Source organism: Mytilus californianus, unplaced genomic scaffold (assembly GCF_021869535.1).
Source record: "Mytilus californianus isolate M0D057914Y unplaced genomic scaffold, xbMytCali1.0.p SCAF_7, whole genome shotgun sequence".
NCBI classification, from domain to species: domain Eukaryota; kingdom Metazoa; phylum Mollusca; class Bivalvia; order Mytilida; family Mytilidae; genus Mytilus; species Mytilus californianus.
In genome coordinates, this window is record NW_026262723.1 from 114,715,261 (window position 1) to 114,741,215 (window position 25,955).

Genomic DNA, 25,955 nt, shown 5'->3' on the forward strand with positions numbered 1-25,955 from the left:
TGACTGATCCAGAAATTTTCATAAAGGGGGTGGGGGCACTGACTGTTAAAAAGCAGGCCTCACTAGTCATGCCAGTGGCGGATCCAGATATTTTCATAAGTGGGGCCCACTGACTGCCTAACCGTGAGGGTCCCGCTCTGGTCATGCTTCAGTGATTTCCTATATAATCAACCAAATCCCCCCTGGCCCCTCTAAATCCACCTCTGCATGCTTAAGTGATAATCCCTATACAATCAATCAAATTTTTCCCACAAAAAGGGGAGGGGCAGGGTGCACTAAATTCGCCTCTGTGTGCAACATGAACATCCAAAATACATGAATGAACTCAAGTAGTGATAGTAGTGAACAGTTCGGAACTTCCCGGGGCTGCTCAACATGTGGCAACCTACGTCTTAGTATAATTGCAAATTTAGTAAGTAAAATTTTGATTTGATTCGACATTTTGACAAACATGATAACATAAGGGACTGACGACATCATAAGATCGATGTAGGATAAAAAAAAAAACTTAAATCAAATAGTTTGGGGGTGGGGTGGGTGGGTAAAAATTGCTGCAAGTTTTGTTTATCCAACATCAATTTTACATATATATCAAATCAATTTTTCCCAAATTAAGTGAAAAGGGGGGGGGGGGGGGTCAGTGAATTATCCTACATTGAACTTTTGATGTCGACTCGTCCCTAAGATCTGGTGAGCTTTTCGTTGAATATAGGAGATAGTGATTAAAGTATTTGCAAGCAAAGTTCATAAGTTGAGAATTATAAAACAAAATATATTGTTTAACCTTGGACCAATAGATCAAGTTCAAAATTTAGCCATTTCAAGGATCGATCAGGGTGATAATGTAGCACTGGCTATTATAATACTTGTGTAGAACCTTGTATAGAGTAAATCAAGGAGGCAGTAGGAAAACTTATAAGATGTTTCCTAATAATCATGATTACAAAAGAACTTGACACGGATTCTTAACTGAAGGTCTGTCCGATTAGTAAAATTTCGAATGCACTTAAATGAATACATAAGTGACCCCCCCCCCCCTTTAAGTCTCCGCCAAGACTGATAGACTCCTTAAGCCAATTCTGTAACCAAGAGCATTCCTATGTTTATATTTTATTTATTATTGAGTTACTGTTTAACCTTTAGTTCTTCTCTGATTAGAGCTAGGATTTGTATAGTAATAATATACAAATCCTTGATAAGAGCAGAGACATATAAGTATTATATGTCTCTGATAAGAGTAATCCTCGTTTGTCAATTTTCCATAATTCCGCGGCACCACCCCCTCAGCAAACAGTCTTGTATTTAATTCTGAATAGAACAAAATGTAAAATAAGTGAATAAGTTATAGATTAAATAATAAATAAATAATTAAATATTCTTTATTTAGTTTTTTCTTTATTCTCACTTCTTCCAGAGACATGTACGAATGTACATGTATGTCTCTGATTCTTCATAGTCTTATATTAAGGATTTGTAGAGTATACAAATCCTTGATTATAACAAAGGCATATAATACTCAGTGTACCACTTCTGAACTTTTTTGTAATTATTATCTCTACTTAATTCCCCATTCTTGATTCCAGACCGGGTTCCGGACTAACTCTCATATACGTAAATGATCGTAAATGTACGAAAGCTTGACACGTCGAATACGAAAACCCGGAAATATTTTCTCCGTTGCCGTTTTTTATACTATGACGCAAAATCCATGGACGCTCGTCTGCTGCTGAATTCATGTTTTACCATGTGGTGATTGAAGATTGAAGATGTTTTACAGTTTAACAAGGATTTGTATAGTGTCACTGTACAAATCCTTGAGTTTAAAGAATGGAAAGATATATTATAGTCAGGTAGATAATACAAAGAACTCTGGTTTTTCAAAACCGATGGGTCAAAAAGTTATTAGTATGAACAGATAAACCGGGGAACGAAAGAAAGTTGTGTTTCTCTTAACAGATTACGTACCCAATATTTTGTACTTGGAAAGCGCAACGAAAGGTAAATATTATCATGTACATATTTAAGAAGATGCTAGTGCTATACTTTTCACGAAAAAAAATTGACTTTATAAATGTCATCGCATGCAAACCCGAAAATCAGTCAAAGATTGTCAAGAACGGACGCAAGTCAACTCGACCCACTGGCAAAACGCCCTACTTTTTTAACAACACGCCTCCCTTTTTAAAAATATCCCACTCTTGTTAAGGGAGCTACCATGTGAGTTTTATTGGGGGGTACTGGTAGGGGTGTGTTATTTGAAAAATATGCGGAACTGGAGTTCTGTCAACTTATAAGTTAAAAAAAGCTAGGATTTATGTAAAGAATTACCAGGAACAAATATAGTGAAAAATTAACTGGCAGGACAGAGATTTCAATTAAAAAAAAATGCGGGATAACATTCTTATCCTAGCCCCCACCCCATAAAAATCAAGTGGTGGCTTCCTTACCAACTCGCCCCGCTTTTAAAAAAAATTGCCCCACTTATGAAAAGGGTTAAATCCGTAAAATATACTCCTGTCAACAATGGCAACTCGCCTAACTTGGGTAAAATCCAAATGAATATAGAATATAAAAAAAATAAAGGTCTGCCAACTCGCCCGTATTTACTTATCTACCCAGAAATTAGAAGACACTGATACAAAGAAATCGAAATTTAATATATGATATTTATTGATTTAAAATGATGTATCACTTCTTAAAATATGATTGTAGATTCATTATTTATTATTAAATTATTATGTAATTTATGTATTTATTTATTGTATCATAATCTATTTGATTCTTTTTTTAGCTGACTCAAAATCATGCATGATGATGCTGTTTGGGCCCCCTGGTTGTACATAGGAAGTGGACTCCTCGAGAAGATGAAAGGTCTGCTTTACATGTATGTAATGTAAATATAAAAATAAGAAAATGTGGTGATTGCCAATGAGAAAAAATAGAGGAATTTTTAAAAGTGTAAATTCACTTGTTTTTCAATCCTAATAAATCTGTCATATTGTAATGATAATAATGTTTAAATTACGTAATTATTTTCAAAATAAAATATTGTTTACACCAATGAGAAAAGACAACTCTCCACCAGAAATCAAATGACATTGAAGTTAACAACAATAGGTCACTGTACATCCTTCAACAATGAGCAAAGCCAATACCGCATAGTCAGGTTTTAAAGACCCTATATGAGAATCACAAATTTGTAAATCAATTCAAACCAGAAAACTAACAGACTAATTTATACAATGTAATATATAAAAAACAGAACCAAAAAAACAAAATATTATAAACAGCAACAAACGACAAACTGAACCACTGAATAACACTAACAGGCTTCTGACATGAGACAGACGCATTCAAAAGGTTGTGGTGGGGCTAGACTAGTAGTTTGTGGTACTAAACCAACCACCTTAGCTGGGATATTGGTGTGAAAAGGGCTTTTAAAGCAGATTTATACATCCCCAAAACTAAAAAGACTAAGTATAGATCTGAGAGTACTCCCAATTGCTAACAGCTAGTTCAAAGCCAATAACAACTTTCAAGGTACATGTACATGTATTTACCACCAAACCTTGTCTCGTTTAGTCCATTTCTCAGATATTACCTTATATCAATGAATATCAAATACTAGTTCAACTTTTGGTATAATTTAAACATTTTTGAATGACTTCAAATTTCAAAAAGTATCATGATTATTAAAATAACTTTATGGTAAGTTGATGCCCAAAGATTGGAATTATAAATCATGACAGATTCAGAGATCCAATTATACATGTATATAACCGCTTTTGTTCATCCCTTCATTCAAGGGTCATATGGATTTTATATGATGGATTAGATCATTAGAACATTAAAATGATTAAATACTTTGATTTTTTATAGTCATTTTTATACGCCTGTCAAAATTTTTACAGGACATATTATGGTATACAAATGTCTGGCTTCCGGCCGTCTGTCTCTCTGGCGTCCACATGTCGCACTGTAACTTGAGAACCACTTATCCAAATTTAATGAATCTTAACATAGTCGTTTCTTATGATGGTCAAACTATCTGCATACTTTTTGGTGAAAATAAGATTTAAACTTTCGTAGTTACAAGACTTTATAGCTAAAACAGGGGTGTGTTTTTTTCACATGTCGCGCCGTATCTCAAAAAACATGTATTATTGTTGCTTAAAACTTTACACACTACTTATTTATATTAATCTTAAGATCTGTTTACTTTTTGGTGATGATTCAAAATTTTATTTTAGAGTTATTGAGTTTTTTGTAAAAAAGGGGGGTTTTAACATGTCGCGCTGTATCTCAGAAACTATTTATGATTATTGCATAAAACTTCACACACAAGACGACGGGTGTATCATGCGCTCGTGGCACTGCTGTTTATTAGCTTTTCTCATCACAAGGCGTCTGTCGTCGTTGTCCGTTGCTGTTAACTTACAAAAATCTTCTCTTCTGAAACTAGGGAGTCAAATTGAACCAAACTTGGCCACAAACATCATTAGGATATTTAGTTAGAAATATGTGTCAGATGACCTCTCCTGCTAACTAACATGCCAACATGGCTAAAAATAGAACATAGGGGTAAAATGCAGTTTTTGGCTTATACATGTGTAGGACTCGGAGGTGCGATGGGGACGCTGAAGTGCGATGGTCCACGCCGAAGTGCGATGGTCCTTTCGATAAAGTGGGATGATTTTGCATGACGTTTGATATTGTGACGTTTTCAAATACAACGTTATGAAACAAATGGATTCACAGGCAGGAGAATAAGATTTGTAGATGAAGGTTTCGTACGTACTAAGGAAAGGAAACAGAATGAAACGAACGATTTAAGTCCCAAACAGTTTTGAGCATGTCTTGGTCTTATATAAAATTTGACTTCTCCTCAAGTTAACATCACATGATTTTGTGTGGCCAAATTTTAAAAATAATAAATTAATTATTAGCAATGTTTTCGTTATATCAAGTAGCGATAATTTTGTTTTATTCTCGAAATGAATCCGGCATGCTTTGTAAGAAAACGGGCAATCTTGGTTATTTTATTTTGTTTAAAGTATTAATATTCTGCTATGGGTTAGGCCAAAAGAAACCCAAATGGTGCCAACTTGTTGTAATTCTCAGTTTCTGCTGCTTAGCGAAAAATCAGCTAATTCTCAAGCTAATGACAGAACAAGCGTCATGTCTCACTATATGTCAAGCATAAATGTAATCAGTAGTTTTTATTTCTTAAAAACTGTTATGATTTATTAAATAAATAGATGCATGAGTGTTGTGAGAAATTTCGTAGCTACTGACATGACAAGAACAAGTTACTAGTATATTTGATAAAATTAAATGTATCCTGCTTAGTTAGTACTACAAAGAGCGCTGTGCTATACCCGTTTTATTTTTTATCGCACTTGAATGCTCATTATAAAAACAATGTCCCCCAACTCGAATCCATTATACTTAATCTGAGCCATCCAGTCTATTTTCTGCCTCATACTGTTGTATACTAAGCAAAACATTAGCAAATTAAAAATTAAAGTCTTTATTTTGACCTGACCAGAAAACCCGGTCTTCCAAATGCGAGGCTAGCACATTAACCACTACACCGCCACATTTAAAAATGGGATTTCAACTTCAGACCATTACATTTAGCTAGTATACACAACGTCACAGTTAGACCATCGCACTTCAGCGTACCCACCAAACGCACTTCAGCATATCTAACAACAAGTTAGTGTCACAATGGACCATTGCACTTCAGCGTGTTAACCAACGCACATCAGCATGGACCATCGCACTTCGGCGTGACCATCGCACTTCGGAGTACCATCGCAGTTCCAAGTCCTACACATGTATCTCTGAGACTAAAGCATTCAGAGCAAATCTGACGTGGGGTTAAAACGTTCACCAGGTTAAGTTCTATCTGCTATGAAATTTTTAGACAAATCAGACAACCTGTTGTTGGGTTGCTGCCCCTGAATTGGTAATTTTAGGGAAATTTTGCAGTTTTTGGTAATTATTTTGAATATTATTAGAGATAGAGATAAACTGTAAACAGAAATAATGTTCAGCAAAGTAAGATCTACAAATAAGTCGACAGGACCAAAATTGTCAATTGACCTTTTAAGGAGTTATTGTCCTTTATAGTCAATTTTATTAACCATTTTTCGTAAATTTTTGTAATCTTTTACTAAAATCTTCTCTAAAACTGCTCGGCCAAATTTAACCAAACTTGGCCACAATCATTATTGGGGTATCTAATACTATTTATTATGATTTAAACGTTATTTTACATGATTTCCAAAACCACAGTGGATACTGGTGAGTGACTGAGGCTCTTGGAAGCCTCTATTTTTTCAGGGAAAGTTTGTTGGTCTAGTTTTAAAAGATCAAACTAAGCCAATTTTGCCGGATCAAATATTAAAGGCAATTTTGGCAGATATTATAACTTCATTTCATTAACCATTATTTCTTTTAGCATTTTCAATGAAAGTACAAGTACTTTGAGAAGTAGGAGAAGCTAAGCAACAGAACAGAATTCATTTATGTCATTGATGTCTAGATTATATAGTGGTTTCATAGATTGTCATATTGATTTATGTGCATATGAGCACAGAGGAGCAGTAGTCAATGAATAATTTTGTGATGAGAGGTATGTTATTAAAATGATGACTTTATTTGAATATTTTTTTCTTGTCAGACTCGGTACATCATGTTATTGTACATGTAGTTTCCAAGATTATTTTAAAGTTTGAGGTCATAGAGTTCAAAGTTTTGATTCTTGTTGTGGGCAAGTCGAAAATTATCCATGTTAGAAGTGACAAATTATTTTTTTTACAAAACCGTAAACAATTTGTTGATATTTGTGATGAGGTCAGTTTAAGGAAACCAAAAAATAACTTATGGTAAAGTCATTAATATTGTGCAGTTGTAGTAATAATACTCCTTAGTACTTAACTTAAATGTTGACAAGTTTCTGATTCCTTGATACAGGTCTGAATTTGGATTGTAAATAAATATTTGACACATTATAGTTTTCTGAATAAATGTAGTCAAAGAACTTGACATTGGTTACACAGATACTTTTGCATAGCTACTATTTCTGTACCAAAATTATGTAGTACTGGAAATCTACTTTTAATATTTAGTACCATTTTGTTACTTTAAAATTATCATGATATTAAGTTCCTGTATTTTACGGTACTTGATTTGTACTTGAAATTTAAGTACTACAGTTTTTTATTCATGTTATTACACCGTTACATTTTCAGCATTTTGATAGTTTGTCTATTTCACATCTCTTAAAGTTATGATTTTCAAACATGGAATATTATGATCACTGTGGGTATTATTTCTGTACCAAAATTTTTAGTACAAAACAAGTACTGTAAAATACTGGTACCTTACCTAAATATTACAATAATTTTTGAGTAAAGAAGTAGTACAGAAATAGAGTAAAAAGGATAAGAATGTACGAAAAATGCTCTGGTTACCAACCAATCAAAATCCGGCATTACTATATAAGGTTGAATTTATAAGGAAAATTGCATTGCAAGCAATCCCAAACAGGCCTACATTTCTTGTAGATGAATTATATATGAAAAAGTTTAAAAGAACAAACAATTTTTTTATACAACCACAATATGGGGTCGTATACTGCTACACAGTATACTGCTATCACATTGTAGTCCTTTAAAGACATTTGGTTTCTGGACAAAAAACTTTAGTTAAAGTGTATGGTACTCTTTAATCTAAAGGTTCAATACCCAGTGGCGGATCCAGAAATTTCCCCCCTATAATGTGTCAAATATTTGATTACAATCCAAATTCAGACTTATATCAAACTTGAATATTGTGTTCATTTTTACCCCAACTGTTCAGGGTTCGTTTCCAGCTTTGCTTGGGAAACCGTTTATTGAAGTTTATTTTGCTTTTTGACAGAAAATTTATCCATTGCCAAGGTACATTGAAAGGTTTTTCTTTTATTAAAATATGCACATATATTTATATTAATTTTTTATAAGCTTAACTGTTGATCTTCTTTCTGTTGTTTGCATACATTTTGTTTCAATTCACTCAAAAGTAAAAGTATATAGTAAAGGTATAAATTAGTGAGCATCAATTCATACTACATGTAGTTTTTGTCTGGACTTCTTGATTAAATTATTTATATATACAATTTTAGCTTGTAACCAAATGAAAGGAAAGTACAGTATTGACAATGATTGATATCACTGCTGAACATGTATGTCATGTAGGTGTGAATGTCCTGCAAAAAAGAACTGATATCAAAGTAAGTTCATCTGTAGAATTGCAGTTAATTTAAATAATTTGATGTTATCTACCTAAAACTGTTTCAAGTATAACTGTACATGTACACTGTTGCTTATTTTTCTCACTTTCCCATGTAATGTATGCATCAAGGCATCCTTACTTTGCCCCTTCTACTGCTCCATACACACACACTTGAGATGTCAGAAGTTCAAACTATCATAGCATTTACATTTCAAACTTACACAGCTACAATAGTACAAGTAATCTTGATGTACAGTTCTAAAGATGCATATCGAATGTACATCTGTAAAGCTGTATATAAACTGTACAGCTGTAAAGCTGTATATCAACTCTACAGTTTACAAACAGTTTTACAGATGTACAGTTTATGTACAGCTTAACAGCTGTACAGTTGATATACAGCTTTACAGATGTACAGTTTATATACAGCTGTACAGTTGATATACAGCTTTACAGATGTACAGTTTATATACAGCTTTATAGCTGTACAGTTAATATACAGCTTTACAGATGTACATTCGATATGCATCTGAGAACTGTACATCAAGATTACTTGTACTAAAGTAGCTGTGATATAGACATCAATCTTATTCTACGAGAAGAGAAAAAGGGGGAGGGGGGGGGGAATCAGAATCAAAGGCATGTATAATAGATGTGCCATTTGACTTTGGTACACTCATAATGATTGCTACTACCTTGACAATGTCCAGTACGGGGTGACATCCTCCGCTATTGCTTGCAATAGCAAATCTAGTGTTAGAATAACCTTAATCGCCATTCATTTTTTCTGATGTAAGAAGAGGAAATAGAGTATATTTCGCAATCTTACGTGTAAAATTGTGCGTTAGATATTTGACACTGAACAGCACAAAACGTATAGACAAGGAATAAACCAATGCAAAATGTGTCATTTTAGGCTATACAAAGTATTGATCAATCAATCAAATCATGATTAAAGTGATCAAATCATGATAAGAGATCAATCAATCAAGTAATTAATCAAGTGCAGAATTGGAAAAAAAAATGTCCCCTCACCTTTTACAAACTGTCAATCAGTCGATCAATCAATCAAACGATCGATCAATCAATCGATTGATTGATCAATCATGATCACAAACCATCAATCAACCAATCCACATAATTTTTCCGATCAATTTATGAAAGAAAATACCTTTAATTTGCTTTTGAACAATCGACTTTTGCGTATTATTATTATGTCACCCCTTTGATAAAAGGGGGGACATATTGTCATTCTACGAATTATTCTTCCACACTTTTTGTCCATCTTAGTTCTCGGAGATGACTTGACATACATTGATAAAACTGCTCCATAATGACAATCCCCATGTGCAGATGTGCACTTTGGGTTTGGAATTTTCAAAATGGCTGCCGTTACCATGGAAATGGCAAAAATGTGAAAAACCGAAAAATGGTCCAAATTAAATGAAACTTTATAGCTGTACAGTTAATATACAGCTTTACAGATGTACATTCGATATGCATCTTGAGAACTGTACATCAAGATTACTTGTACTAAAGTAGCTGTGTACCTAGTCAGACTGGCCTATATTATGTATTGATAAGTTGTTATCATTTAGAATACATAAAATATTTGCCACTGGACATTAAAATAAGCAAAAAAAATCAACCAATTAATGATTTTGCATTATCAGAATGAATTTGCAAACATATAGCAATCAGATTATGTACATGGATAAACCTTGGAGCTTTTTCAATGAACCAGGTTTAACCAGCATATAAATATAAAAAGATGAGGTATGATCCTCAATGTGTCATTTAAAAGACCAAAGGACATTATTATTTATATAATATAATGCTATTTCACACTTTCAATTTTGTTTTTTGATCAGAATGTTTTTTTGTCAAAACATAGCCATAAGTATTTCTATTCTTGGCGGCATTGTCAACGATTTGTATAAAGCTTTATATTTCAGAAGGTAGAAGACCTGGCCTTGAAGTCATAAAACTTTTGAGTCAGATTTTTGTACTCATACTCCAAAATCAACCAATCAAAATGTTTGATTTCATGTTTCGAGCATAATTTTTGTGCTCCGAGCACTGAGCAAAGTTTTATGACTTCAACCCCTGGACTTCATATCTTGTTAGCAGAGGCTTATGTTACAAAGATTCTGTCTGTCATATGTCCATTGTCCTCGACCTCATTTTCATGGTTCAATAACTGCTCGAAAAAAATATATAGTTCTTTTTTCATGTGAATTTCTCACTTATGACATGTATGAGTTATAGGATTTTATAACTATATTTGGTATAAAGGTTCCTTGCAACATCTACATGTCTGTTAGAAGGGTTCACCTGACTTCTTCTTCACTTTTTTGATCAGTGACAAGGTCCATTTCTCAAATCCTATAAGCAGTAGGTCAACTGTACATGTATATCAGTCTGGCAAGTCAGTCTGGCAGGTTTCATCTGATCTTGGGTATGACCTCATTTCATTTATCAATGTTAAGTTTTTGTATTTTTGCTGATTTTCAAGTACTACAAGCTTAAATATTAGGTCAACTATATTTGGTGTATAAAAAAATCGTTTGGTGTAGATGTCTGTCTGATAGGATTTATCCGACCTTCACCTCATGGTCAAAGATCTGTAAAGTGTTAAGATTTTGTGATACTTTTAGTAATTTTACCTTTATCTTAAAGAATTTCAACATAAAATAAATGGTCAGCATGTGCACTCTAAGTCTTGTTGAGGTACTGGTTACCTATGAGTTGTACGCTTAACATGCTTTGACAATTTTGTAAATACTGGTTCAACCTACAGCTTGTATTTAATAGAGGCTCTTCCAAGTTACGGCTATGGTAGTTTGATCAAAATTCCTTCATTGTTTGATTAATCTATTGATACTGTTTCTGCACATTGATATATGAGTACACACACAACTTTGTTTTAAGATTTCATAAAAGGAAAGTAAAAGGAAAGGCTTACATTAGTTTGACAGCAACCTTACAGCAAAAAGTACAATAAACATGGACATGACAGCAGTTTTTTATACAACCGCCAAAAATCACATCATCGTCAGAAATTAAAAAAAAAAATTTCTTCAAATATTATTTGGGGGAGGGGTGTCAATTCGCAACAGCATAGTGTACTGCACAAAAGCAAAAAAATGAATATAAATTCAAATCATATAACCAATTCTAGTTCTTTGACTACATTTATTCTGTGTCAGAAACCTATTATTTGTCAAATATTTAATAACAATCCAAATTCAGACCTGTATCAAATGCGAATATTGTGTCCATTTTTGCCCCAACTGTTCAGGGTTGGAGCAATTTAATTTAACATGCTAAAACTCACAATATGTCATAGGCATATACTTTGTAGGCAGTTTGGGACCTCTTAAGTGTATTAGACTATTAATTATTATAACATTACTTCATGGAAGTTAAATTTATATTATTTATGAATATTTTATTTCAGTTACCCGTACGAAGTTATAAGGCGTATTACGCCTGGAAATCTGGCGTAAACCAGGCGTAAGTGGTAGTTATGTGTCCAGATCCAGGCGTAATGGAACAGGAAACGTAAATTTGAAGTCCTTACGGGCGTAGAAAATATGGTAAACCTGGCGTAAATTGAAATAAGCAAGGCGTAAATTTTCCTACGGGCGTAAAACTGTTGGTATGGCGTAAATCATAATACCCATAATGCTTTGTTGATAAAGGATCATGGGATTTTTTTTCAAAATTTGACTCTTTGGTATTATTTTGCAAGAGTTGGACTTATGGCAGCTGTATATATTCAGGGATAATTAAGCTTGTTTTGTGTTTTTTGGAAGAATTTGAAATTGGAATTAATATGGAAACAAATTGATTAATGAATATTGTGAAATAAAAGGAAAGTAATATACATGGTAAAAGATAATTATGTGAGTAACTAAGTTTTTTTTTTAACAGTAATTTTGAATTCTGAAAACCTTCATCCTTGGATGATAACATTAAAATCTTTCACATTTAGTTAAATTGCAGTATTATCATTGATATATTGTTTCAAATGACATTAATTTTCAAAAAAAGTTAGTTAAAATGCTGGTTTTATTTCAGGAAGAATTAATTGTCATAATTCTCATTTAAACTTAATACTTATTTGAGCCAGTGTCTGTCTAATATGTATTTATTTATATAGCTTCTTCAATTAATGGTTAATATTTCAAGTTTCATGTCAAACAATGAGAAATTTAAGCAATAGTACAGAAGTTTGTATCAAATACACAAAAGTACACAGCTAGGGTAATACACTGATTTAAAATAAGTGTAGTATTATGTAAGGATATTACGCCTGTTTTTTTATTGACCAGGCGTACTCATTTGCATATAACGCCTGGTTTTCTGTGGACCAGGCGTACTCATTTAAATATTACGCCTAATTTTACGCCTGGTTTCCGCCTCAGTTACGCTTGGTTTCCGCCTGGTTTACGCCTGGTTGACGCCTGGACATGCATTCCGTAAACACTACAATGACGCCCTGATAGAGTATGATTTCTACGCCTGGTTTCCGTGTCATTTACGGGCGTCCCATTTCGTACAGGGACCATTCACAGTGAACATGGTGAAGAATAACCAATACCATGAATACAGGACATAGAAGACTACCTCACAAATATGGGAATTTTACAAAAAATACAACATTTAAATTTACAAAGAAGACATTTATTTTGACATTCATGGACTTTGAAAGTAAAGAAATTAGAATGTGAATAAAAATCCTTGGAAATAAAATTTTGAACTTTGAAGGAGATTGAAGATTATGTTTGTTCTAAGAAAGTTTTAAGAAAACAGATACATTCAAAACTGTAAAAAGGAAACAATACAATATTCACAATTACTCTTGAGATCAATTACTCTTGATATATAATTAAAAGATCATATAAAAGTAAGGAAATTTGGTTGAATTGCCAATGAGAAAAATATCCACCAGAGTTCAAATGATGTGATAGTGAGCAATTATAGGTCCTCCAACAATGAAAAAAAAACAACTATATAGTGTGCTATGAAAAGGTTTGGATATGACAAATAGAGAAAACTAAGAGCCTTATTTTAACAAGTTAATATATGAAAGCAAAATATGAACCAAAGACAAGCACTGAAATACTTATGATTAATGTTGATTTACTCTTGAATATTCATGTAGAATGTTTAAAAAGATTTTAAATCAAAGTTATCATCAATATTCAACTTGTTAAACAACAAGTCACTGTATGACAGAAAGTTCTATGCCAAAAACCTTGTATGCATTGCATCAGAAACAAATTTTAGATAGAACACTAGGAGACTATATAAGGGAATGCAGATAAAAAGTATCATCACCTTAAAATAAAGTATAGCATTTTGTCATTGACAGGTCCATCAAAAGTTTCACCAATATAACTGTTACATAAAAATCAAACCATACAGGTATTTTTTTTCAAAATATCTCTATATAATAATATGCATAATATTAATAGACGTTATACGTCCGTGGTACAAAAAATCCATATTACGGACGTGGTACTTAACATCCGTATTACGGACGTAGCATTATAAATCCGTATTACGGACGTTTAACGGATGTTTTACGGTTTGATACGGACGTATTATGGATGGGAAGCAACGGACGTTTTACGTCTGTGGTACTATTCGTCCGTAGGTTTTCCGTATAATACGGACGTATTACGGATTTTTTACGGACGTAATACGTCCGTAGCTATTTTACCTGTGTACCACATCTCCTTACTTCATATCATATAGGTCAAACTAAAAATATGCAAAATGGGATAATATTTCCTTAGAACAGAACATTCTATGCACAAACTCTCTGGTACCAGATAATGCTACAAAAGGTTCTTTTAACTAAAAAGTATACTTACAGTGTTGTGATGACCCTCTTGTCGTTAATGATTTGAGGAATTCTGGTGTGTTAGGTACAAACTGAGCAGGTGAAGACAGAAACTGAAAATAGAACCAGTCATATTGAATTTATTTCTGCTGGCCTTCAGTGGTCAATTAGTCCATATAATTGGTAAATATTTACTATGAGTAAATATGTAAGCAAGTGGAAACTATGGCCTTTTGGTCTCCCCAACCATGGAGGTACAAGTGATTCCTTTTAACATTAAGCTTTTTTAACCCAATCTTAAAGTCATCAGCAAAGACGTAATGATCCTAATAACTAAATGTAGCTGTATGATAAGTATGTCATCTGCAGCCCGATTGATGAATGGACATTTGTGGAAATTCATATGACAGATGAAGTGTACCAAGGACATGCAGTGGCATCACTAAGTTTATGGGTTATAGTTGTTTAATCATGTTAATATGTAGATGTTTGAGGATAATGAGGAGGATGATGATGAATTTGTGTTAAAGATTCTGTAGCATATATAACATACATAACGTGCATATCAGCACAAGAACATGTTTATGTGACATATAACATACATAACGTACATATCAGCACAAGAACATGTTTATGTGACATATAACATACATAACGTACATATCAGCACAAGAACATGTTTATGTGACATATAACATACATAACGTACATATCAGCACAAGAACATGTTTATGTGACATATAACATACATAACGTACATATCAGCACAAGAACATGTTTATGTGACATATAACATACATAACGTACATATCAGCACAAGAACATGTTTATGTGACATATAACATACATAACGTACATATCAGCACAAGAACATGTTTATGTGACATATAACATACATAACGTACATATCAGCACAAGAACATGTTTATGTGACATAATATGAATCTGAACCCTACTTTATACTAGACTGACACCCTGAGCTTGGTTTTTAACATGCTAGTATACAAGGTTACAGTCCACATGTACAAATGTCACCCTAGACAAACACATTATTCGGACTCTTTGAAATCTATAAAATGCCCTTAGGACTGCAGTTATTACAGAAACACTGATAATGCGCAATCCCCACTTTATTAGTAATTATCATGTAATGTCAATCTTCAATAATGGACAATAATATGAGATTCATAAGGTTAAGACAAAATACACCTCAGTATTAGTGTCTACCCTAAAATTTTATTGACTCAAGTAATGTAAAGGTCAAGATTGTTCTGTTTAATTGCAATATAAAATATTTTTGAACAACAATGCACATTTTGGAATGTCTTGCCTGCTTTAAAAATAATGATTGAATTTCAAGTAGAAGGTCTTCCTATAAGTCATTGGTTGACAGAAGAACCATGAAAATTAGGTTAAGGTCAGATGAACACTGCAAGACTTACAGGATTCTCCTTACAATCATTATATGCATCAATTAGTATATGATCTTTTATTTGCGGTACATACAAACCAGACTTTATCATAAACACTGTAAGTTGGCTAATGGACTGTGAAAATAAGGTTAAGATTAGATGAACATTGTCAGAGGGACATGTACATCTTACTATCATTCTATACATTTTTAACAGTTAACCTATTCTTTACAACTTTATGGCTGACTTATTGCTATTAGAATAAGAGTAACAGACCTAATTTCAAAAATTTGAATTTGACCAATGAACCATTCAAACTAGGTCAAGATCAGATAAACCCTCTTAGCCTTAGGACATGTACATTTTACTATCATTCTATACACCTTTTCTATTTGACCTATTCTATCCAACTTTATGGTTGATTTACTGCAAATCATTCCATACACCAAATATAGTGGTTATATCACTAAAAGCACCTGAAAAACAGATCAAATCACAAAAAACATTGACCAATGAACAATGAACATGAAGTCAAGGTCATATGAATCCTGCTTGACAGACATAAAAACTCTTAAATTCATCTGTTTATGGTGATTATGTAGTAATGAGCAAGCAGATTATACAGTATTGTTCTGTATATACTAACAGACAGATTTCCTGGATCATGATGGATATTAAAGTTTTTACCTGGAACATTATTGATGACCTTTGTCCCTTTTTTAATCTTGGTTTGTCATCATTCAAGTCAATGTAGAAACTCTCATCTTCTGTCATTGGTTCTGTCTCTTTAAAACAAATTTAACTTCATATTAATTTCATAAATTCATGTTTTCATCTCAAAACTTTGACAATAGCCACAAATTTCCATATATTTTTTTTTTAATTATCATTATCACATATAATAGAAATGGCTGCAATCTGCCCTAGGGATGATACTTCTGAGTTCAGGATACCAGATTTTAATGACAACAACATTTTTATCTCATATTAGGATTGGAAGGTCATATGTTTCTGAACTTGACATTTCAGAGTCGTCTAGCAAACTATCTTACCACGAACTTACCTAGTATTTGATGACCTGGGCGGGTATTGCAAAATCTTGGGTGAGCTCTTACATTCCTGGGTGTGACCCACCAAAATCAGGTCATTTAACAGACCATATGAATACAACAGAAAAACTAGATATGGACAATGCCCACCCCTCCCCCCTTTCAACTCTGCCATATGCATGCGTATAGTTCCACATATTTTAGATCTGACAGTAATGTTGGCATACAACTTGAAATTGTTACGCTGTCTGTAAGAAACAAATGATGCACCCACCTGACCAAGAAAATGACTAAGTCCAACTACCTGTTAATTTCAGAATATTTGAAAAAAAAATCAAAATCCTGTGGCCATGCACACCTCCATTATGTGTTTGAACATCCTACAAAATATTAAAGCTGTATCTCCAAAACTGTAGGAGGAGATAGCCGGACAAACAATTTATCCTAATCCAGACGGACGGACGGACGGACGGGGGTAAATTAATATGCCCCTCGACATTTTGTCGCGGGGGTATAAAAAGTTTCTATTTTTTTCTGGACACATTAAAGGTTAATGTGTATAATTACCTTGGTTGTCTTTTCTTCTGACTGCACCACTTGTGACACTTCCTCTCATTGTATAACTCTCTAGTTTCTCCCAGTCTGGGGCTGGGATAACAGGACAGATGGGGGTGGGGTTAATGTGTATATTTACCTTGGTTGTCTTTTCTTCTAACTGCACCACTTGTGACACTTCCTCTCATTGTATAACTCTCTAGTTTCTCCCAGTCTGGGGCTGGGATAACAGGACAGATGGGGGTGGGGTTAATGTGTATATTTACCTTGGTTATCTTTTCTTCTGGCTGCACCACTTGTGACACTTCCTCTCATTGTATAACTCTCCAGTTTCTCTGAGGCCTGATGAAAACAATGGCATTGCTTATATCAAATTACTCTGTTAAAGGTTAATAAGTACAGTATACAAGATCATTTACTTTACAAACAGCAAATAACCAACTAATCTCTAATTTATGTTTTAAATAATTTTAGAATACTATACATTGCTGTAAAAAAAATGTTTTTCAACATTTTGTTTTTATTACAAAAATTTTAAAAATACTTAAAATATAACTTATATCTCTACTTACAGTACATCTCAAGTCACTTTGGTTCTGTATCTGACCATTTATAGGTAATTCTTCACTACCAACATAGGCTGGTCTTACTATCATTTGGTTCTTCTTTTCAAAAATATCATCTGGATGTTGTAAGTCTGAAAAGTCAAAATTAATGAATGAATAAAATAAGTATGAATACAGTGGGAGATTCAGGGGTTGAAGAGGGGGTACACCCCTTTCAACAGAAAAAAAAATAAATGTTTTCTCAAAAATCATCCAAAACAAATTTTGGTATATATTCCATTTCTGAATTATGCCCTCTTTCAAACATCTTGTATCCACCCCTGGTATAAACCTGTTTATTTCATAATTTGGATTTTTTTCATGAAGAAAATTCAATAAATGAAAGCCTAATTAAAGTAGGTTCCAGCTCTTAATTACTAGAGCAAACAATGAGATTTTTGGATTGACAGTTTTGTGTAAAATGTCTGCTTGATGGATTTTTTAGGGTGACTTAACAATGATCATTTTACCAATAAAAAATGTTTGTATTTATGTTGTAATTTAACAAAAACTTGTTTGTGTGCTATTACATCAAGTACACAATTAAAGTGATGAATTTTTTTTGCTATTAATTTATTCCCAGTATTCATAACGTAGTTGTCTCCTTGATAAACACTAACCCCATTTCAACATGAAATCGAAATGTGTCACTTCATGTCAGCAATCTTGATGTGCATCAAAATAATACATAAGCAATGCTACTAGTTCCGATCTGTCACATGAATTAAATATAACTATTTGAACACTGTTTAATAGTTGTAATAGTTGTCTCATTGGTAATCATATCACATCTCATTATTTTTATAAAAAATTACTGAACATGGAAAACTATCTTGATCCACATGACCTTCACAAACTGATGTACAAATGATTACTTATAGAGTAAAACAGATTTCTATGATTAATCCCATTCATTTCAGGAGAGGGAAGAGAAAACAGCTTCCATCAGTTTCAAAAACCAGTATCAATTGAAGAATTCATTCAGGACTTTAAATAACATTCAATAAAATTCCATATTTTCTGACTTTTCTATTTTTTTTTCTTTTAGGACATTTCCAGACAGGTAATACACTACATGAAACTTCTACTTTTTGATCCATGAAGTATGAAAATACTGTTGATCAAAGTGAAGAAGTAATATAATAATATTTTTCCCTACAGTGTGAAAGACCATGTAATACTCAATAAAGTCTTATTTTTCAGGTAAATCAATTTTTCAACCATAAACTTACTGTACATATGTAACCATGTCATTATCTTCCATCAGACAGCTATACATATTTTTTTTTTTTCAAATTGAACTTTTAAATTTACCTTCACTTACCATGGTCACTTAGACCTTGTACTGAAGGTTTCATCTTGTTCTTTGTATTCATGGAATATTCTGGGGAGAAATCTCTCTTTTCAGGGTTACAGTCTGCAAAGTAGTCTCCCCTTGCAGAACTTTCTCGATTATCAGCACAATAATCTCCCCTTGCAAAGTCTTCCCTATAATCAGCAGAATAATCTACCTTTACTGAGTTCTCACTATAATCTGGAGAGTAATCTTCTTTCATGAAGTTCTGCAATTCAGAAGAGAAATTTTCCCTAACAAAGTTCTTCCTACAGGTTGGTGAGTTATCTCCCCTTACAAAGTTCTCACTGTCCAACATCTCATGTTTTCCTTGTTTTTTCTGGTCTTTAGAAAGCGTTATTCGTTCTTTATTTCTTATCCAACTAACAACTTCTGAATCGGAATTATAATTGTCTGGCTGACACTGACTGTTTGTTAAAGCTGTTTTCATTGTACTACTCTGTGACAAATTATCTCCCTTGTCAGTTGTTTGTGAAATATTATCAGTGATGTAATATTCTTTTTCACTATACTCCTGTACACTTGTGTTCTGTTCTACTGATTCACAGGTATCATTCAGCATGTATATACTGTCCTGTTCATTTACATCCTGATGCAGCAAAGTCCCAAAATTATCTGCAGATCTCAAGTTGCTTGCAGACTCAGAAGCAGTTTTTATTTTAAAACAAGTCTTTTGAGAATCAGTTGAAACAAGATTCGTATTTCCATAGGAATGGTAAAAGTTATTCTTATTTTCTGTCATCTTTTCTTTATAAAGCTGATTTTCAGAAAATGAATTGCTTTCAGTGAACTTCTGTGACATACACAACACAGACTCAGAATCTTTGATAATACTTTTTTGTGTACATGTATTCTGACTTATACTTTCATTTGATATATGAAATGAATCGGGAGAAAAATTCAGATCATTTAAAGATTTAACAGGAAAGTGTTCTTCTAACAAAGCATCTTTTTCTTCCATCTCACATTTTTTATCTGTCTGTAAATCCTTAGCAAAATAACAATTTATCCTGTGACTTTCCTTCTCAATAGAATCATTGGTTTGTTCTCCTACAGACGGTAAACTGAGATCATTCTGAGATAGACTGTCAGTACTACTGACATCATTTGGAATATAAGACAGATTAGATGTTGAAGCATGGTCTTGAATCTGTTTATCTGTCGTTTCATTGTTTTCTGTCAGAATGTCACAATGAGTCATACTTTTGAGATCATTTTTATGACAGGAAATATCTTTATGAATGTTCTGTTTACATGTGATTTCATTATTATAAGGCTCTGTCTTGTTTACACATATGCTTTTAGACAGATCCTTTCCCTTAGGTGATATTACATTATTATCGTCTAACTTTGTAGTATTAATGTTATTTTCTGCTACATCCTCTACTATGTCTGCAGATTTTTTTTCTTCCTGTCCCATATCCAAATCAACACTGTGATGAATAGATGAATTACCCTCAACCAACTTGGAATATTCCTGTATATTAATACTGTCATGGTTTATATTAATGGTCAATACTGATCCTAAATGAGATTTTGGTTGGTCCTCATTTGAATTTGACAAATATGATTTATTGACTCCTTTATCATCAATGTTTGTGTTTGTGTTTTCAGTACATGTATATTCAGGAGAACACACATTTGGAGTCATGTTTGTGTTTTTAGTACATGTATATTCAGGAGAACACACATTTGGAGTCATGTTTGTGTTTTTAGTACATGTATATTCAGGAGAACACACATTTGGAGTCATGTTTGTGTTTTTAGTACATGTATATTCAGGAGAACACACATTTGGAGTTATGTTTGTGTTTTTAGTACATGTATATTCAGGAGAACACACATTTGGAGTCATGTTTGTGTTTTTAGTACATGTATATTCAGGAGAACACCCATTTGGAGTCATGTTTGTGTTTTTAGTACATGTATATTCAGGAGAACACACATTTGGAGTCATGTTTGTGTCTTCTCTACTTTCAGCAGGATTACTATTTTTATCTGAATCCTCAAAATTGTCTTTTGTTAAGTTACTACATGTATCACTTTTATTATCAATAAACTGTTCTTTCATATCAATTTCATTGGGGTTCATAACATCACTAACATTAGAACTATTATTTTCCAGTATGGCATAATCACCATCTTTACTTGTTACTACAGAATCTGAGTGAGACAAGTATGCTGGGTTTCCTACAGTAGAGTGCCTCTCGGCAGTATCAATGACGGAGTCTGAATCAGACACATAAGACAAAGGAGAGAAATTTATATCAAAGCTAACAGCAAGATCATCATTAGTGTCCACCATATACTCTTCATCCACTGTAAAAAGATCTTCTTTATCATGTTCAGAACTTCTATGTAAAGTATTGTTCCTTTTGTCTTGTCTACCTGGACTTGTGTTAGTTTTATTACAACCTTGCAATGTAGTTTTAAGTGGTAACTTGTTTTGTGAATAATCAGTGATTTGATGGAATGGGGACAATACCTCAGAGCTATCATTTGATAAAAACAATGGCTTACAGCCATCACTTGTCTCTAGTTTTGAATCAGTGGATGATTCCATCTTATTTGTTACTGTTTCCTCTTTTTCTGTCCTATTATGATTTTCTACACTAATATTTGGTGTAAGGGGAGATAACTCTACTCTTACTGAACACCATTCCTGACTAGATCTGAGTGAATCATTTAAATACTGTTTACTGTCATTATCTTCTATAGACAATTTTTTATTATAGTTAGGTGACATTTTACTGCCTACCATTTCTGTATTACTGAATTCCAATCTTTCTACCTGCTTTTTTCTTTGTTCTCCATCAATGATGTTGTAATCCTTATTTGTTGTGCTGTGCATGTTATTACATCTATTTTTCATGTTATTTGAGTTGGATTTTTCTTCTTCCTTCTTGTTAGGTTCCATAACATAAGACAAAGTTGACGGTGTAGATTTTTTCTTTCCAAGCAATGCCATTATTTGTGTCATTGATCTTTTAGAATTTTGCTCCTCTGATGGAGTTTCATCACATGACTTTAGTCCTCCACTCACAGACTTCTCGTATTTGTTAACATCAAAACTACCCATTATATCATTTTGTATGAAGTTGGTATTTTCTGATTTAACATTTTTTCTTGGTGAACAAATATTTTTATGGTCAGAAGATTTGTCATTGTCATCTGTCCTAGGAGACATCTCTTCTAGAAAAATTTCAGAATTTATTTCAGAGCAAATCTGTTCACTTTTTCCTGGACTATGGAGGGATTTAAGTTTATTTCCATATGCCGACCATGGTGATAACTGATTACTTCGAGGAGGAGACTTTTCAACAGACAAGATTTGGCTATCTAATGCTTGCTCTGAAACTCTTGCTAGAGAATTATTTTTTTCTAAAAATAACTGCTGTTTTGATGACTTAAGAAATAAGGGTGTTTCTGTGTTATGTGGGGATGAATTTAATTGTAATAGATATTGATTGTTTGCTGATTCATTCCGAAAGCTTGTTCTTTTATTCCTAAGAAGATCCAAATAAGAAGTTTGCCCAGAACTAGGTTCTTGAGGTACCAGTTGGTTCCCTTCATTTTCTGATTGTTTTACAAGTCTTGGTGGAACAAAGCCCTGAAAATACAATTTAAAATCTCAAACGTTATTTATAAAATGTTGTAGATAGTTAAGTGATAAAAACTTTACCATGTCTTGTAAACAGGAACATTTAAATTCATTATGACTTTCTCTCTATCTTAAAGGATGGATGTTGAACTTGGTTGCACAAACATCAAAAAATTAACTTAAAGCATCATTTAATCTTAAAGAGTTTATAAATCTGTTGTATATGATTATGTTAATGATTTAATTATGTAAATTAACACTTACAATTAAAATTATGGGAATCATGACTGCTAATTTGTCTCAACATAAAAATAAGGAGATGTGGTATGATTGCCAATGAGACAACTATCCACCTAAGTACAAATGAAGTGGATGTAAGCAACTATATGCAACCATACGGCCTTCAAAAATGAGAAAAACCCATACCATATAGTCGGCTATAAAAGGCCCTCACATGAAAAATATGAAACAATTCAATTGAGAAAACTAATGGCCTAATTTATAACAAAACAGTTTACAAAAACAAATATGACAGACTTGAACCAACAACCACCACTAAACTAAAGGCTGCTGACTTGGGATAGGCACATACAGAATGTGGCGTGTTAAACCTGTTTGTGAGTGTTCAACCCTCCCCTAAACTGAGACAGTGATGTTTTATCACAACATAAGAACAAAAGTTCATATCTTACTGTTCTTTTTCTCTTTAGACCCGTCCTTACTGGTACCCTAACAGGGCAGGTAACAGGGAGTGCTGGTTCCACAATAGTTTGTACTGTTGACTTTTCATCCTCTATCAGTATAAAATATCTGTCACTCTCTAGTTGTTCTCCCTTTACTATAGCCTCAGGTTTAATGTACATAGAATCTAACTTGGTCTTCCTTTCATCATATAAAACAGCCTAAAATAGTCAAATTATTTCTAACCCCTCATTTATGATTGTTCTGAATGAGAAATATTTGCAAACAAATGTAATTTTCACACAAAGGTACACTGTATGTTGGTTTTCCACTGTTATTTCCTTCATAAGTGTTTTTTCTCACTTATATTGAACTACACACCATAATATGTACCAGTATTTTTAGACACATATTGTCACAATGTGTATAATATTTTGTGGGGCCAGCCTTCATTGATCCTCTTGTCAGTCCATATAATTTATAAAATTTGCAATCCTGTCTTCAAAAATATACATGTTTTATTGCAAGACTCTATACAACATCTTATTTTTTTCCTCAAAGATGGAACCAGAACAACAAACATATATATATATATATATATCTAACTTAGATATATATATATATATATGTTTGTTGTTCTGGTTCCATCTTTGAGGAAAAAAATAAGAGTAACCTTCATTATATTTGTTACAAGTAAGGAAAACCATTCAGTAGCTTTTGATCCATGACAATGAGGTCAAGGTCAGACAAAAACTGTCACACAGACATGTACACCTTACAATTATTCCATACACCAAATATAGTTGACCTATTGCTATTAGTATTTGAAAACCAGACCAAAACACAAAAACTTAATGTTAACCAATGAACCATGGAAATGAGGTCAAGGTCAGATGATACTGGCTAGACAAACATGTACACCTTACAATCATTCCATACACCAATTATAGTTGACCTATTGCTATTAGTATTTGAAAACCAGACCAAAACACAAAAACTTAACAATGGCCAATTAACCATGAAAATGAGGTCAAGGTCAGATGACACCAGCTAGACAGACATGTACACCTTACAATCATTCCATACACCAATTATAGTTGACTTATTGCTATTAGTATTTGAAAAACAGACCAAAACACAAAAACTTAACAATGGCCAATTAACCATGAAAATGAGGTCAAGGTTAGATGACACAAGCTAGACAGACATGTACACCTTACAATCATTCCATACACCAATTATAGTTGACTTATCATGCTTATTGCTATTAGTATTTGAAAAACAGACCAAAACACAAAAACTTAACACTGACCAATGAACCATGAAAATGAGGTCAAGGTCAGATGACACCAGCTAGTCAGACATGTACACCTAACAATCATTCCATAAATCAAATACAGTTAACCTATTTCTTATAGTACTTGAAAAACAGACCAAAACACAAAAACTTAACATTGACCAATGAACCATTAAAATGAGGTCAAGGTCAGATGACACCAGCTAGACAGATAAGTACACATTACAATCATTCCATACACCAAATAAAGTTGACCTATTGCTTACAGTACTTGAATAAACTGTTAACACAGAGATATGTCTCGCCAATTTGTTATTTTGATAATGTTGAAATTAAAATAACAATACTTTAACATGTAAGTTATGCAAATATTCAAAGTCAATGAACCATGACTAAAAGTACAGGGCTAAACAATCTCCATGGAAATGAGATGTGCCAATGCTAATACAACTGCTTACCAAATACCATTGACTTTTCATAAGTCGTTCCCTTTAAAGAAACCTAAACACAAACATTAACTTGTAAACTAATCAAAAGTTTCAAAGTCAATAGACCATGACTGAAGGGGCGGGGCCAAATAATCTCCATGGAAATGAGATATGCCAATGCTTATACAACTGCATACCAAATATCATTGACCTACCACTATTGGTTCCCCATAAACTGACCTAATCACAAAGTAATACATGAAAACTAAGCAAAGTTTCAGAGTCAATAAACCATGACTGAAGGGGCGGGGCCAAATAATCTCCATTGTAATGAGATGTGCCAATGCTAATTCAACTGCATACCAAATATCATTGACCTACCACTAGTGGTCCACCATAAACTAGACCTTATCACAAACTAATAAATTGTTGACGCCGCAGCTGTCGCCGCCGCCCCCCTCTGCCATCGACGCCGGAAACAGCATACCTATGTCTCGCTTTTTGACTCCGTCAAGGCGACAAAAACACACCAAAACACAAAAAATTAACAATGAACAATGACCCACACTCCGGGATATTCCACACTCCGGCACCGGAGTCTTTCCCCGTACCAGGAAGAAGAACCATGAAAATGAGGTCAAGGTCAGATAAAACCTGCCAGTCTGACATGTACCCCTTACAATCATTCCATACACCACATATAGTTGACCTGCTGCTTGTAGTATCTAAGAAACGGACCTAATCATGTAACTTTAACCTTGATCACTGATCCATGAATTGAGGTCGAGGTAAGGTTAACCCTGTCTGACGGACATGTAGACGTTGCAAGGAACCCA

General features: G+C 33.3%; 1 protein-coding gene and 1 long non-coding RNA gene across 2 annotated transcripts in view; one reads left to right on the top strand and one right to left on the bottom strand.

Annotated features, from left to right (window-relative positions):
• Positions 1-23,605, bottom strand: part of LOC127710109 (uncharacterized) — a 74,623-nt gene extending 51,018 nt beyond the window's left edge. The window contains exons 1-6 of the mRNA XM_052215852.1: positions 23,406-23,605; positions 19,083-22,722; positions 17,726-17,850; positions 17,420-17,495; positions 16,237-16,334; positions 14,169-14,250 (exon numbers count right to left, since the gene is read on the bottom strand). Coding sequence (XP_052071812.1) covers positions 14,169-14,250; positions 16,237-16,334; positions 17,420-17,495; positions 17,726-17,850; positions 19,083-22,722; positions 23,406-23,576 — 4,192 coding nt within the window. The 5' untranslated portion in view covers positions 23,577-23,605. The remainder of the gene's footprint in view (positions 1-14,168; positions 14,251-16,236; positions 16,335-17,419; positions 17,496-17,725; positions 17,851-19,082; positions 22,723-23,405) is intronic.
• LOC127710111 (uncharacterized) lies at positions 1,773-6,527 on the top strand. The gene is made up of 3 exons (XR_007985946.1): positions 1,773-1,998; positions 2,792-2,884; positions 6,467-6,527. It is a non-coding gene; the product is annotated as an uncharacterized LOC127710111 (long non-coding RNA).
• Positions 23,606-25,955: the final 2,350 nt, after the last annotated feature.